This window comes from Vollenhovia emeryi, unplaced genomic scaffold (genome assembly GCF_000949405.1).
Source record: "Vollenhovia emeryi isolate VEMERY1.0 unplaced genomic scaffold, V.emery_V1.0 DF939144.1, whole genome shotgun sequence".
Taxonomy (NCBI): Eukaryota; Metazoa; Arthropoda; class Insecta; order Hymenoptera; family Formicidae; genus Vollenhovia; species Vollenhovia emeryi.
The window spans coordinates 1499223-1511674 of record NW_011967222.1 but is presented as its reverse complement, the minus strand read 5'-3'; the positions used below and the strand labels follow the sequence as shown (position 1 = coordinate 1511674).

At 44.1% G+C, this 12452-nt stretch overlaps 4 protein-coding genes across 6 annotated transcripts; 2 read left to right on the top strand and 2 right to left on the bottom strand.

Annotated features, from left to right (window-relative positions):
• The first annotated feature begins 6 nt into the window (after positions 1-6).
• LOC105566533 (GDP-fucose protein O-fucosyltransferase 1) lies at positions 7-2972 on the top strand. Its single transcript, XM_012020606.1, has 6 exons — positions 7-947; positions 1025-1140; positions 1210-1333; positions 1426-1802; positions 1902-2138; positions 2549-2972. Exons 1-6 carry the CDS (start codon positions 839-841, stop codon positions 2732-2734), a joined length of 1149 nt encoding a protein of 382 aa, XP_011875996.1. The 5' UTR covers positions 7-838; the 3' UTR covers positions 2735-2972.
• LOC105566534 (carnitine O-acetyltransferase-like) lies at positions 2792-6991 on the bottom strand. Of its 2 annotated transcripts, XM_012020609.1 has the most exons (14): positions 6818-6990; positions 6477-6675; positions 6295-6373; positions 6099-6232; positions 5900-6035; positions 5657-5829; positions 5136-5289; positions 4912-5077; positions 4580-4767; positions 4357-4457; positions 4155-4280; positions 3752-4076; positions 3394-3531; positions 2792-3277 (listed from the first exon to the last, which is right to left on the bottom strand). In XM_012020609.1, the coding sequence occupies exons 3-14, from the start codon at positions 6328-6330 to the stop codon at positions 3080-3082; spliced, it is 1875 nt and encodes a 624-aa protein (XP_011875999.1). In that variant the 5' UTR covers positions 6331-6373; positions 6477-6675; positions 6818-6990; the 3' UTR covers positions 2792-3079. The 2 variants fall into 2 exon arrangements, with proteins under 2 accessions (XP_011875999.1, XP_011875998.1); XM_012020608.1 differs by lacking the exon at positions 6477-6675 and having other exon boundaries at positions 6818-6991.
• A 1529-nt stretch (positions 6992-8520) lies between these two features.
• Positions 8521-11189, top strand: LOC105566530. Its single transcript, XM_012020603.1, has 5 exons — positions 8521-9110; positions 9917-10181; positions 10249-10340; positions 10402-10594; positions 10695-11189. Exons 1-5 carry the CDS (start codon positions 8892-8894, stop codon positions 10985-10987), a joined length of 1062 nt encoding a protein of 353 aa, XP_011875993.1. The 5' UTR covers positions 8521-8891; the 3' UTR covers positions 10988-11189.
• LOC105566532 (39S ribosomal protein L32, mitochondrial) lies at positions 10495-12446 on the bottom strand. 2 transcript variants are annotated; one of them, XM_012020604.1, is made up of 5 exons: positions 12303-12446; positions 11831-12085; positions 11563-11705; positions 11360-11482; positions 10495-10575 (listed from the first exon to the last, which is right to left on the bottom strand). In XM_012020604.1, the coding sequence occupies exons 1-4, from the start codon at positions 12376-12378 to the stop codon at positions 11363-11365; spliced, it is 594 nt and encodes a 197-aa protein (XP_011875994.1). In that variant the 5' UTR covers positions 12379-12446; the 3' UTR covers positions 10495-10575; positions 11360-11362. The 2 variants fall into 2 exon arrangements, with proteins under 2 accessions (XP_011875994.1, XP_011875995.1); XM_012020605.1 differs by lacking the exon at positions 10495-10575 and having other exon boundaries at positions 11306-11482.
• Between the last annotated feature and the right edge of the window lie 6 nt (positions 12447-12452).

Here is a 12452-nt window from a genome sequence, read left to right as displayed (position 1 = left end):
CATTGTGGACATAGGCCTTAAGAGTCGATTTAGGCGATTTTTAGCGATTGGCGACTCGGCGTCATGAAGGACGCTTTTACACCTGAAAATAGCCGTTCAATATTCGATAGAAAAAAGTTCATGTTATTAAAATAAATTTTCCTCCTGGATATCTTTAGCGTGTAACCGCAGGTGTAAAGGCATTCACGACGCCGAGTGTACACTCTGGTACACTTTGGTACGTGTACCAGTCGCCAAAAATCGTCTTTTGTTGACGTAGTATTTTACAATAAATTTTAGGCGATCTTAAATATTAAATATTCACGATATCGCCCATATTTTCAAGTAACAGTAATATTTCATAATTCTTCGTACACTTTCTCATTAATTTTGTTCTGTTTTTAACTCGTGGTCTTTTAATCTCTTTTCACCACTTGTTAATTCGTGTAGAAGTAATTATTTATTATTATTATTTTACTTCACTTTGATTACATTTTTGCCAATTTACGAGCGTTCGCAACAACGCATTGTACTTTTGTAAGCTTGAATTTTGTCGTACATTTTCGCGAATACTATATTTGAATAAAAATAATTTTATCGAATCATACCTTTCTGTCGCCATTACTTTCTACCTGCGTCTCGTCGATTCTTGCGTATTTCCGATCGACGTTCGTCTCCATGGAAACCGGAAAAGTGGAGTCTGTTTGAGTGAGTGCTCGTCCGCACGTTTAACCTCACGTATCTCGTCGCACGAAGGTTGTGTACAAACATCGCAGGCGCGAAAACATCAACGTCGTTTTCACAGAGTGTCGAGTATATCGTGAAAATTCGATAAGAGTGGCACGCGTAATTTATTACGATGATCAGAACATCGACACTTATTTTACTTTTGATAAACTTTTACGCCGCACATTGCCAGGATGTTGACATCGACAAGGAAGGCTACGTCGTTTACTGCCCTTGCATGGGTAAGATCTCGACTTTTGTCATGCCGTACGGCATCGTTCGGCACGACGATAACAAAACTTTGCGACTCTCGCTGCAGGGCGCTTCGGTAATCAGGCGGATCACTTTCTGGGGGTCCTGGGCTTCGCCCAGGCACTGAATCGCACTCTGGTGCTACCGCCGTGGGTCGAGTATCGCACGGGAGAGACGAGATCTGTGAGCGCAGGACTTGCATGTGACATTACCTTTACGTGACGAAATTCCAACGCTCGATTCTACTTCTAGGTGCAAGTACCGTTTGATACCTACTTCAACGTTTCCCAAGTGCAGAGCTGCCACAAGGCGATATTGATGGAGGACTTTATGAGGGACGTCGCGCCAACGATATGGCCGCCCGAGAAAAGAATATGTAAGCCCCGACGTCGATTCTCTTGAGGGGATACGAGAGCGTCGACGTTAATCATTTTGAAAGCGAGATAAACTCCCTTCGTCCTTCCTCAGCTTTCTGCTACGAGGCCCGCGTGGGCAGCAACGGAATGTCCTGCAACGCGAAGCAGGGGAATCCGTTCGGGCCCTTCTGGGACACGTACAACATAGACTTCGTCAAGTCGGAGTTTTACAAGCCGCTCCATCATCACGATGTGTTTTATACCCGCGCGAGGCTCCAGCAGTGGCTGAAGGTGTATCCCGGCGAGACTTGGCCGGTGCTGGCGTTCACGGGCGCGCCAGCCAGTTTCCCGGTCCAGCCCATGAACAAGCCCCTGCAGAAGTGCGTTAACTGGAACGACGACATGTTGAAGAAGGCGAATGCGTTTATAAAGGGAAAATTGCCGAGGGCCGCGTTCGTCGGCATACATCTGCGAAATGGAATCGATTGGGTATGTGACGCTCGCTGCGGGCACTTTTGTACGGATGACACGCCGCTAGGATCCTCTGGAGAATAATGGGTCTATCTGTTTCTTGCGTCTGGTTTTCAGGAACGCGCCTGCGAACACATACCGTCCGCGCCGGATCTTTTCGCCGCTCCCCAGTGCCTTGGTTACCAGAACGAACGTGGCAAGGCAACTCCCTCGATGTGCCTGCCGTCGTTCGAGACGATAATAACTCAACTGAAGCGCGTTATCCGCAACGGCAAAGACATTAAGTCTGTGTTTGTGGCGTCTGACAACGATCACATGTTGGGCAGGTTCGAAGAAGCCTTGTCGCAAATGAAGGTGAGCTTGTATGCATTTATCCAGGGTTGGGAAGTAACTCGTTACTCGTAACGGAGTTACAGCTACTTTTTTTTTTGGTAACTCTAACTTGACTTCGTTACTTTCTCTCCATCTGTAACTGTAACTTGACTCAATTACATTTCTTCGATAACTAGTAGCTAATTTGCTAGTTACATTATATATTTTTTAAACCTTCACAGATCGCATTAGGTCTTGCATTTGCGCATAAACGCCTTTGTCGACACTTTACAATTCAAATGCAGATTTGATATCTTTATTTTCACTGTAAGAAAGTAACTGCATAGTAACGTTACTTTTTGAGTAACTGCAAGCAGATACTTTTATAAAGTAACTTTCCCAATGTATTTATCATATCGTTGATGAGCATTAATGTCGTCGTTTCCACGTAGATATCAGTATTTCGGCAGGAGCCGCCGGTATCCGCGCATTTGGACCTGGCGATTCTCGGAAGGTCTAATTATTTCATAGGCAACTGCATCTCTTCCTTCACCGCTTTCGTGGCCAGAGAAAGAGAGGTCAGGGGATACCCGACATTCTTCTGGGGTTACCCTCCCAAAACCAGAACGGAACTGTGATATTACATTTTGTAACACAATACCTGTCTAAAGTGCATAATCGTCAGTTTTTTGACCTTTTTTTTATATTTATATGCTTGTTAATCAACCGCCGACGAGATTAACGTATATTTATTGTGAGAAAATACAATTTTGTGACATGTACAGAGCGCGGACTGACAATAAGAAACGAAATATTTCACCAAATATTTCGGATCTTCGGTATATATTTCGCAATAAAAAGTTTGTATGAAACAAATCCTCGTGACTCGAGCATTTCCACTGACGCTTGGCGTCATACACAATATAAAAATATCCGTCTCGGCGCTTATCCGTCCTCCAATAGAATTACTAAGTTCCCGCACGTTATTCACTCGCTACGTCTCGCATGTCGCACAGTGTCTGCTGCAAAACGTGAGCGAAGTCCCTCGTGTTGGTTTCGCCGCACGATTTGAACGACGAACAGGCGAACAGAATGTCCTTCGGTCGTGGATTGTAGCAGCAGCCGTAACCGTCGGGAACGACTGGTCCGTAGCACATGAAAGACGCTGACTTATACGGCACCTTTGAATCACAGAGGTACGATTATTATCGATTAGCGGCCAATGCACTTCTCGTTGGAATATTTCCGCGCTTCAGTTTCACCGAGGCATTTCTTTGAGCCAGCAACTTTGAATTACCTGACTTGACGTTAGATTGAAATATGTACTTCTGGTGTAGCCAACATCCTTGTACAATTCCGGGAGCTCCATTCCTTCGCTTCTCGCTATCATTTTTAAGCCGAACAAGTGCCGATCGACGCCTTGACCGGTCGCGGCCTACGCAAAGGGAAACGTTAATTCCGAAGCTTGCGTGTCGAAAGATAACGATTAATGGATTAAATCTGCGTTCAGCAGAAAAAGCTGTCTTGCAATCTGATTGCTCTTAATTTTGGCTGAATCCAAGAGTCCAATCGGATTCACGAATTTTACACCAGATGCAAAGCAACAAAGCTTTTCCCGCTGAACGCATTATGTTTCAAGTAAACGAATGCCTCACTTGCGCGGCGAATGTTTTATGAGCATCTATTGCTCTGACCAGCATCTCCTTCTTTTGCTGCTTGCTCTTGCATTCCCCGGGAAGCATTGCTTTCGCAAATTCAACGGATTCGGTGCTAGTAGATCTGATGCACTCGGTTCTGGCGTTTATAAATCTACGTAACGCCGCGCTTTCGTAATGAGCTGGCGCCTTCCTTTGTACGTTATAGAACGTCACTTGCATCGCGATCTGGATAAAACTGTCGGGACTCAGTTTGATCGCTTTTATAGCGTCCGCGCCGAATTTGTCGAATGTAAAACATTCCATGTCTATGTCGGCCGAGAGTCTAAAGAATCACAGATATTGTGTATTTTCAAATACCAGCCGTACTTCAGGTACAATCGTAAAGATGCAATAGACGTACTTATCTACCGCGTCAGTGGCTACGTCGATCGCGCAGTCTATAACGTCGTTAGTTTCGAACTTCACAAGTTCCGGCCTCGGGAAATCCGCGGATCTTCCGTCCCTTGCGCTATTTTCTCTTGCCGCTCTGCAAGCAGATCCGAATTTTTTAATTCGTGGCCCGTCAAAGAGAGCGGCTTAGCAATTGTTATTTAATTATTTACATATATTTTAATACATAATCGTGGAGAACGGCAACCGGAACTCCCTCGCATGGACTGTGCTCGTATTCCATGCCGATATAACCGTCCGCGGATACTATGTACTGTAAAAGCATGTTTCCTCGTTTGTCTCGGCATCAAAAGATATCGTGTCAAGTATTTTGTCTATTTGAAACAGTTTCACAAGCGGGATTTATTTGTAATGGATATTGGTCAGACATTTCACCTGCACAGTCTTATCGTGCCACCTGTTACCAGCGTTTACGCCGCTACTGTAGCCCGTCATAGTTTGAACCGCTCTGACCGAGGCGTTATTCTTCTCCTTAAAAGCGTCCTTAGGCATGTCCTTATCGAGGCACAGTATAAACAAAGAGGTTTCTATATCCTTGATTATATTCCTATTGTTACCTAGTTCTGAAAATACAATTTTAGCTGAATTACAATTGGAAATCGTACAGAGAAAAAAACAGTGTGTGCAGCTCGAAAAGACGGAACGCAAATCGTGCGCGAAAGGACAGGGTGCGAGGAACGAAAAGGAAAGATAAACTGAAATTAAACCTAGAAGTAAGCTGTAGTCCTTCGCCCACGTGTCTCTGTCATTCCCAGTTAAAATTCCTACGGGCTTGCCTTGGGTGCACGAGCGATCTGCGATATCTTTTATGGCAGCCACGAGCTTGCCCTCGCTTAAAATGCCGTTTTTATCGACAACGCAAAGTTTAAAGAACTGTAATGTAGACAGAATGTATCCAGCTGCGTCGTTTCATCGGGCCGATTATACTCACATTGTTATTGCTTATGATTATTATGTGCCTGGCCTCGTCCGTGTGCAGCAGCTTGTCGACTACTTGGTTGGGCTGCCTGTGCGTGCCGAGTATCATGCCGTAGGGCTGCATGTCGAGCGGCTCATGGCAAGCCATCTCCTGCTTCATCTTTTCACTGCGGTGTCATTGCGGATGAGTGCATCGCGAGGAACCCCGACTAATTAAAGGCAACGGGCACACGATACTACTTTTCCTACTGGATTACTCACGAGAACCGATAAGGCTGGAGAGTTTTAGATCAGGTGACGTAAAGCTGAATCCCGAGGGTCAATTCTGTATCTTACACTATAGTGAAAACGCTAAAAGTGAGTGGCTTGGTCTCCTTTTTCTAACTGTCCCCTTAGAAAGGGACAAAGCCGATCACTTTTAGCGTTTTCACTATATCGTAAAATACAAAATCGACCCTCAAATTAGTTCTCGTACGCAATCCAGTGGGGAAAATAGTATCGTGTGCCGTTGGCTCAACTGCGGCCAAGACTCACCTCTTGACCATCTCATTGTAATTGCACACCGCGGCGACGAGGCGCGCCGCGTACACATAAACGTCATCCGGGCGGTGGAAAGTGACCGGCGGCCCGACGGTTCCGGGACTCGAGTGCACGATCACGGGCAAACGGTATCCCAAGTATGCGGCCTCCAGCCACCATTGTTTCATCTGAAATAAGTGGACGCGAATTTCTATCACCCGCCCAACTGATACGCGAGAACGATGTGGAGATAAGTACCCAGTTATCAGTGCTTTGATATCTCTCCAATAATTTAGCGTGTAGCTGAGGTCCCGCGCCCGTCCGGCCTACAAATTCACCGACGATCCTCTCCGTATTTTTATACTCGTTGTCGGTCAGCAGCGGCTTTAGGGATCTACAATGAAATTGCGAGTAACGAGATATTGGAAGGTAACACAGGCGCGCGGGCATCTCGTACCTCAAGTAACGTTCCGCAGTTTGCTTGAGATCGGGAACCGGCTGCTTCGGGATCGGCTGCTTGTTCAGGTTCAACGTCGTTATAGACGTTGCCCCTCCGAGAACGGACGGTGTCTTATGCAAGCCATTGTGGACCTGTTGATTCGATCAGTTTTAGAGAGCTCCTCTTTCCGCGAGGGGTACACGCGCGCACCTACCGTGTACTTCGACACGTTGGAGAGTACTCGGTACATAGCTGGTTTCTCCGGGGAATACGTGCCTGATCCCGCTGAGCCGCTAGAGAACAGAAAGTAACGGGTATTACAAACATTTCGGAGACGGGCGACATATCGCAGATAACAAACGCGTTATCGCGTGGCAAGTGTCCAATGGAGCTCACTGTCGATCGAGATGTGTCTCACACTCCGAGTGTCAAGGGTTTCAAGAGTATCTCAGCAGTCATGTGTCACGTCCAGACGTGCACGCACATACCCACACACGCACACACACACTTGTACACACGTGGCTCGTCTAAATCAGTGCAGGCGCGAGGGTAAGTGATCCGCGCGCGATGATAGCCGACATCAAAAGGTGCATTGCTATAAATTGTCACCAATTATGTCATGGACATTGGACCGGCCAATTACAACGATTGAGATACGCTCGTGGGTTGCGGCGCGAGGGTAGTTGCGTGGGACACGGAGAGCGTATTCAAGATTGTTTTAACTAATGTATACGTACGCGTCCATATGGCGAGAGTCCTGGTGCCAAGTAGAAGGAACGAATGTCGAATCGGACCGGTCGAGACTGGCTGGTCAAAGCTCGACTCGCGGCAGGAAGCAGGAATACGGACTCTGTTCCGCGACTCTCTTATCTTTGCATGTATGTGTAAAGTGTTTATGTAGGAGTATATAGATTCCGCCAGTCGTGCGCGATAAGAGAAGGAAAAAAAAGACTTTCAAAGTGCCGGGCGACCATTGGCGATTTAAAGCAGTCATAAATATTTATGAGACCGAAACCGGTTTGCTGTATCATATTAATTTGCTTCCCAAGGAGAACAGAAAAGTCAAAATAATGTCAATTTGACATCAAATTGATCAAATTTACGTCATACTTTTTTATATTATACATTTTTATAATAATAAGCATTTATACAGTCAAGAAACACATTTTCTAAATATTAGGAAAAAAAATTTTTTTAAGAAGTCAATATAAAGTCATTTTTAAGTAATCTGAAATTAAGATTTTTAATCATGACCAAAAAATGACGTAAATTTGGTCAATTTGATGTCAAATTGACATTATTTTGACTTTTCTGTTCTCCTTGGGTTAAATCGGCCGCGCGATTGTCGCATGAGCCAAATGTGCTTTACTTCCGCATTTGATAAAATGTTGTAACAAGAAATTATTCGACAAACAAATGTGTCGTGTATAAAATACGAAAAGAAAAAAAGAAGTCGATTTGCAGAAATCGATTGCGCGAATGTTAGTTTATTACCGCGAATTTTGACGAATCTAATTGTAGGACTCACAGTTTAATTGTGCTTGGAAATTTCTTCGTATATTGTGCATATTTATCTGTTGAATAATTTCTTATTAAAATATTTCATGAAATACGAAAGTGAAGCACATTAGGCTCATTCGACAATCGCGGCTGATTTAGGGTCATCGCACACAAAATTGCATAGCTGCATAGCTGCATATGTGTAGCATAAGACCATCTGGACCAATGAGCATGTTATGTAAATCAATATGACGATTCAATGCTCGATGCTCATTGGTTTAGACGGTTCTTATGCTATGCATATGCAGCTGTGCAATTTTGTGTGCGATGATCCTAAAGCCCGTATCAGACTACAGACTGAGATTGAGATTAGATTGAAAATTGACCAATTAGAGTAAAAGTTACTAAACTTGAGATTAGTAAACTTTACTGTGATTGGTCAAATTTCAATCTAATCCCAATCTCAATCCGTAGTCTGATATGAGCTTTAGTCCCAGCCTACAATAGACGATTTATAAGCCCTAGTCTTAAGAAATTGACCAATCACGGTCAAGTATGAGTCGAATGTGCGACCAGGGGCCCCGATTCTCGAAATCATTCGAAAAAGAAACGTACACGAACATTCTGCTCCGACAGAAAAGCTGAAAATTGGTTAAAGCCACGCGAGTAGCCAATCGACTTGCAGCTTTTCTGTAAGAGCAGAATTCTCGCATACGTTTCTCCTTCGAATGAATTCAAGAATCGAGCCCCTGTACTGGCAGTGAATATCGGAGCACAGCCTCTATCTCGAACGTACTTTTGCCCACACAGAACGCTTCGTGACGCGGTAGCCAATCAATTCCGCTGTTACGGCGAGGCGGCAAGCTGATTGGCTGCCGTGTCGCACGCGTGGACCACTACGCTGTAGCGGATCAGCTGTCGCCATGACGTCACGTCACGCTGGTAACAGCCCCTTCCGCGTTCATACAGGTAAACATTGCTCAAGTCCAACAGAAAATGGGGATTCACTGATGTCGCGTTGTTCGGCCGTGACAGAATCACTTCGGCAAATGTTAGGCGCGGAGTGGCGTCGGAAGCGTGTACCGTCCTTCGCCGAGAGAATCCATGGCCTGCGCGCGAGCGTGTCCAGAGCACATTCGTAGCCGCAAAATGTAAAGAGGTTACCTAACCTTGCATTTGCAACGAGTAAACGCATCCGCGGCGGGACAGGCGATAGAAAGCTCGCGGAGCACGAGACGCGGTCGTAGATCGTGAAAAGGCCGCGTCTGTCAGCTGGGTCTCAAGTCAACGGGTCGCGAGGCGCGTCGCACGATGAACGACGTCGAGACCGCGGAGAACGATACCTTCGCATCGTACTGCGCGCTGCTGGTCGCCTTCAAGACCATGAAGGAACGCTGCCAGCAGTTGCAGACGCGGCTGGCAGTGGTGGAGGAGGAGAACATGTGTCTCAGGCTCGAGTGCGGCAGGGACGTGTCCGCGGCTGTTGTCAAGGTGGACAAGAGCGACAAGTCTGCGCAGCAGACCCTGCAGGTTCGTCAAGTCGAGTTAGATGACGAGTAACTACGAAGACCTCCATAAACCCGTAACGAAATACTTGAGGCATAGGGCGAGTTGTGATGCGTTGTCTACAATGTGTGGAGTAAGCCTGGGGTCAGGAGTAGGAATCAAGTTTGTCACTTACTCTTATTTCAGCTTTTATGCTTACTCACCGAATCAAAATGTCGTCGGCCAGTGTTAAGATATTTAAAAAATTATGCCTGTATTTTAGCTTCCTTAAGCTAACGCGTCGTCTACAATGCATGGAGTAAGCCTGGAGTAAGGTGTACTCTCGATGAATCTGAACGTCATCGGCCAGTGTTGAAATATTTTAGAAATGATGCCTGTATTTTAGTTCCCTTACACCAAACGCTGAAAGTTACGGTTCTCTTTTACTCCGTACTCCAAGCTTACTCCACGTATTATAGACGACGTTTAAAGATTATGGTTCTCTCTTACTCCTTATGCCAGGCTTGCTCCACGTATTGTAGACGGCGCGTAAGAAAATCTGTTTCTCGACAATTTGAAAGTCCAAAAGTCCAGCGGCCCTTTCTGTTAGACGATGCCGCGAGATTTGTTTCCTCTGTCCGTTTTGCTGATTTAGAGAACAATATGGTAGAAATTGTAAATATAAGAAACGTTGAACGGTGTAAGTCTTGTGTACATACCCCTTTTCTGCAATACGAAATAAAATCAGACATTCGCGAAACAGGTAATAAGGAACACGTACACACTTCTGATCGTTCACGATACTCATGTGCATTTGACGGTACGAATAATGCATTATTTTTGGATGGCAGGAAAAAGTGGAGGAACTCACAAGGCAAAAGTCTCAGCTGTCCCATCACGTTTTCATGGTGGCGGCGGAAAATCGTCAGTTATGGAACAGGCTAACGAGACTGACGAAAACTAACAAATCTTTAGGTAGCCAATTGACAAAAATTTCAGACACGCTTAAGCAGCACCCCGCCACGCAGCCGTCTGACATTATTTCGTACAACTTTCGCGAAATATCTGCCCCGGATAAACAGGGCGCTAACAAGACGTACTTGCTGGCTACGGACGGTTGGTATCGACTTGAGATTAATGTTTTTCTTTTTTTAGTCACAATTAACAACTTTCGTCGTTGCAGGTGAACGAGAGCACAGCTTGGAAGAGATATCTCTCCGGTTAATAAATAGTATCATGCTGGAGAAGTCTGATCTCGAACAGCAATGCGCCGAGGTAAAGTAGTAAAAATGTCGCGACCGTTTAACGTCCCTTATTTAATGCATATTTTACGCAGATGATGGAGTTGCATAATGGTTCCGAATTAAATTTACAAAATGTTGGTTTCACGTATCCAGAGGATTCCGACACAGATTCGCTGGAGCAGCTGAAGCAGCACGAAATTCGGTTGTCTCAGACTAAGGATGTCTTGCTTGGGCAGCAAACCAGGTTAAAAAGGGCCCTGCAGAATCTGAAAAAAATAAGAAAAGGTGAGTCTCAGTCGAGTGTAATTCAATCACTGATCTTTTTGACATTAGGAGAAAGTTCTCTAGAAATTCGTCAATTTTGTAACAAATGGTATATTTTCAGGAGCGATGTGTAATAATTGTCGAAAGAACGCGAGTAAAAAGATGTGCCAAACGGGCACGCAGTTTGATTCCGACGATAGTTTCAAAGAACACGGGGCTACTCAGACTAGTCTCATGACTCCCGGTGTGTCTATGGAAAAGTGTTCCAACTTGAACGATATGGACGTCGATATCAATACGTGCCCGATGTGCGGGATTGTTTATGAAAAGTCCATACCGTTTGCCGAGTTCCACGAACACGTCATAAACCATTTTACCAAGGAGGCTACAGAGGATTTCGAGCTTGTACATTGATTTTGTCATAAAAACCAGTGAAAGTCGTTACACACGAAATTTGCTTCAGAGATTCCAACGTGTGTAGGAACATTTAAGGTGATTGGGAATACAGAATATTGAAATAGATCAAATAACATCCGGTATAAATCAGAAGCGAGACAATATTACGTGTTGCAAAAGTATTTATTTTTATACCAATAAACGCAATCGTGAGATGAAATAGAAATATTTTCGCCACATAAAAGATCTTTACATGACAAAACACTTGTTATATAAATTTATGGAATATTTACATTCTAATAGTCTCGGTTTTGAAAAATTCCGAATATCCATCTTTACTGGTATACGTTGGTTTTCGGCTATGAAAAATTAAAATCTAATTTCAAGTACATTTTACGCAAGATGAGTAGGTTTAACATCCTTTTTGTCCGATGGCTCCTGCGTTGTTGGCTCCAATAAGTTTTGATGAAACCACGAAGGCCTTTTCTTCGGCAACTCGACTATTCTTTGGTTCTGGAATTAAATACGGATTAAATTCGTATTTATGTAAACAAAATTGAACTGCGTATGGGCAAAACGTATACTTTTAATACCTTCCAAAACTTTTCCGTTTCAGAGTTCCTTTCTCCTTCGTACAACACAATTACATCCTTCTCTACCGGGTTTAGACCCAACCCTTCCTGAATCGCGTCTTGCATTTCTTGAGTCTCAAGCTTTACTTTTTCGTAGCAATGTCCTATACGATAAACAGATATCGAGAAACCATCGTAAGTTGCTTTCGATTATTTTTACATTCAAGGAAGTAAACTTAAGTTGCTTTTTACAACTTTCTTAATCTATAATTATACTGGTGAAATGTACCGCATAAACGGCCAGCTTCGTGATGATAACCACAATTCACGCACATTAATATATTGGTTTTTGCAATAGATGGTTTCCAATTATATTTCATTACTCCGAATTTCCTCATAAGCCTTCTTTCCAAGCTACGGCGACGTTTCGGAACCGCCCACACAATGCCATTCCCAATAATGTCCTTTAGAGACTGTCTGCCGAGGTTCGTCGATTTCAATTCGCTCGGAAAACCGTGGCAGTCCGTGACCGCACATAGTGGCCCTACGATGGAAAGTTTCAAAGTTTCTTCATATTTCAATAAACGTGTTGAACGAAATTTACCCAAATTAGCTTTGCTTTTCATTTATCTATGAAATCAATTACTCCACAACTTCTTCAACCGAGGTTAGAAAATAAAAAAAACATAGATAATCACTTATTCGTATTAATTTTTCAAATTTAATTGAGAATACGTGTACATGTGTCGATTTTCAATTACCTGGAGGAAAACCGCGGCCAAAAATGGTTTGAATCGCTTGTTCAAATTTTTGAAAAACCAAACTTAACCTATTCATCGTGCCACCTACAATCTTGAGCTTAATAGGTGCACGTTCCGACAGAAGAGGTGCCTATCTGCAGTGATCTGCAG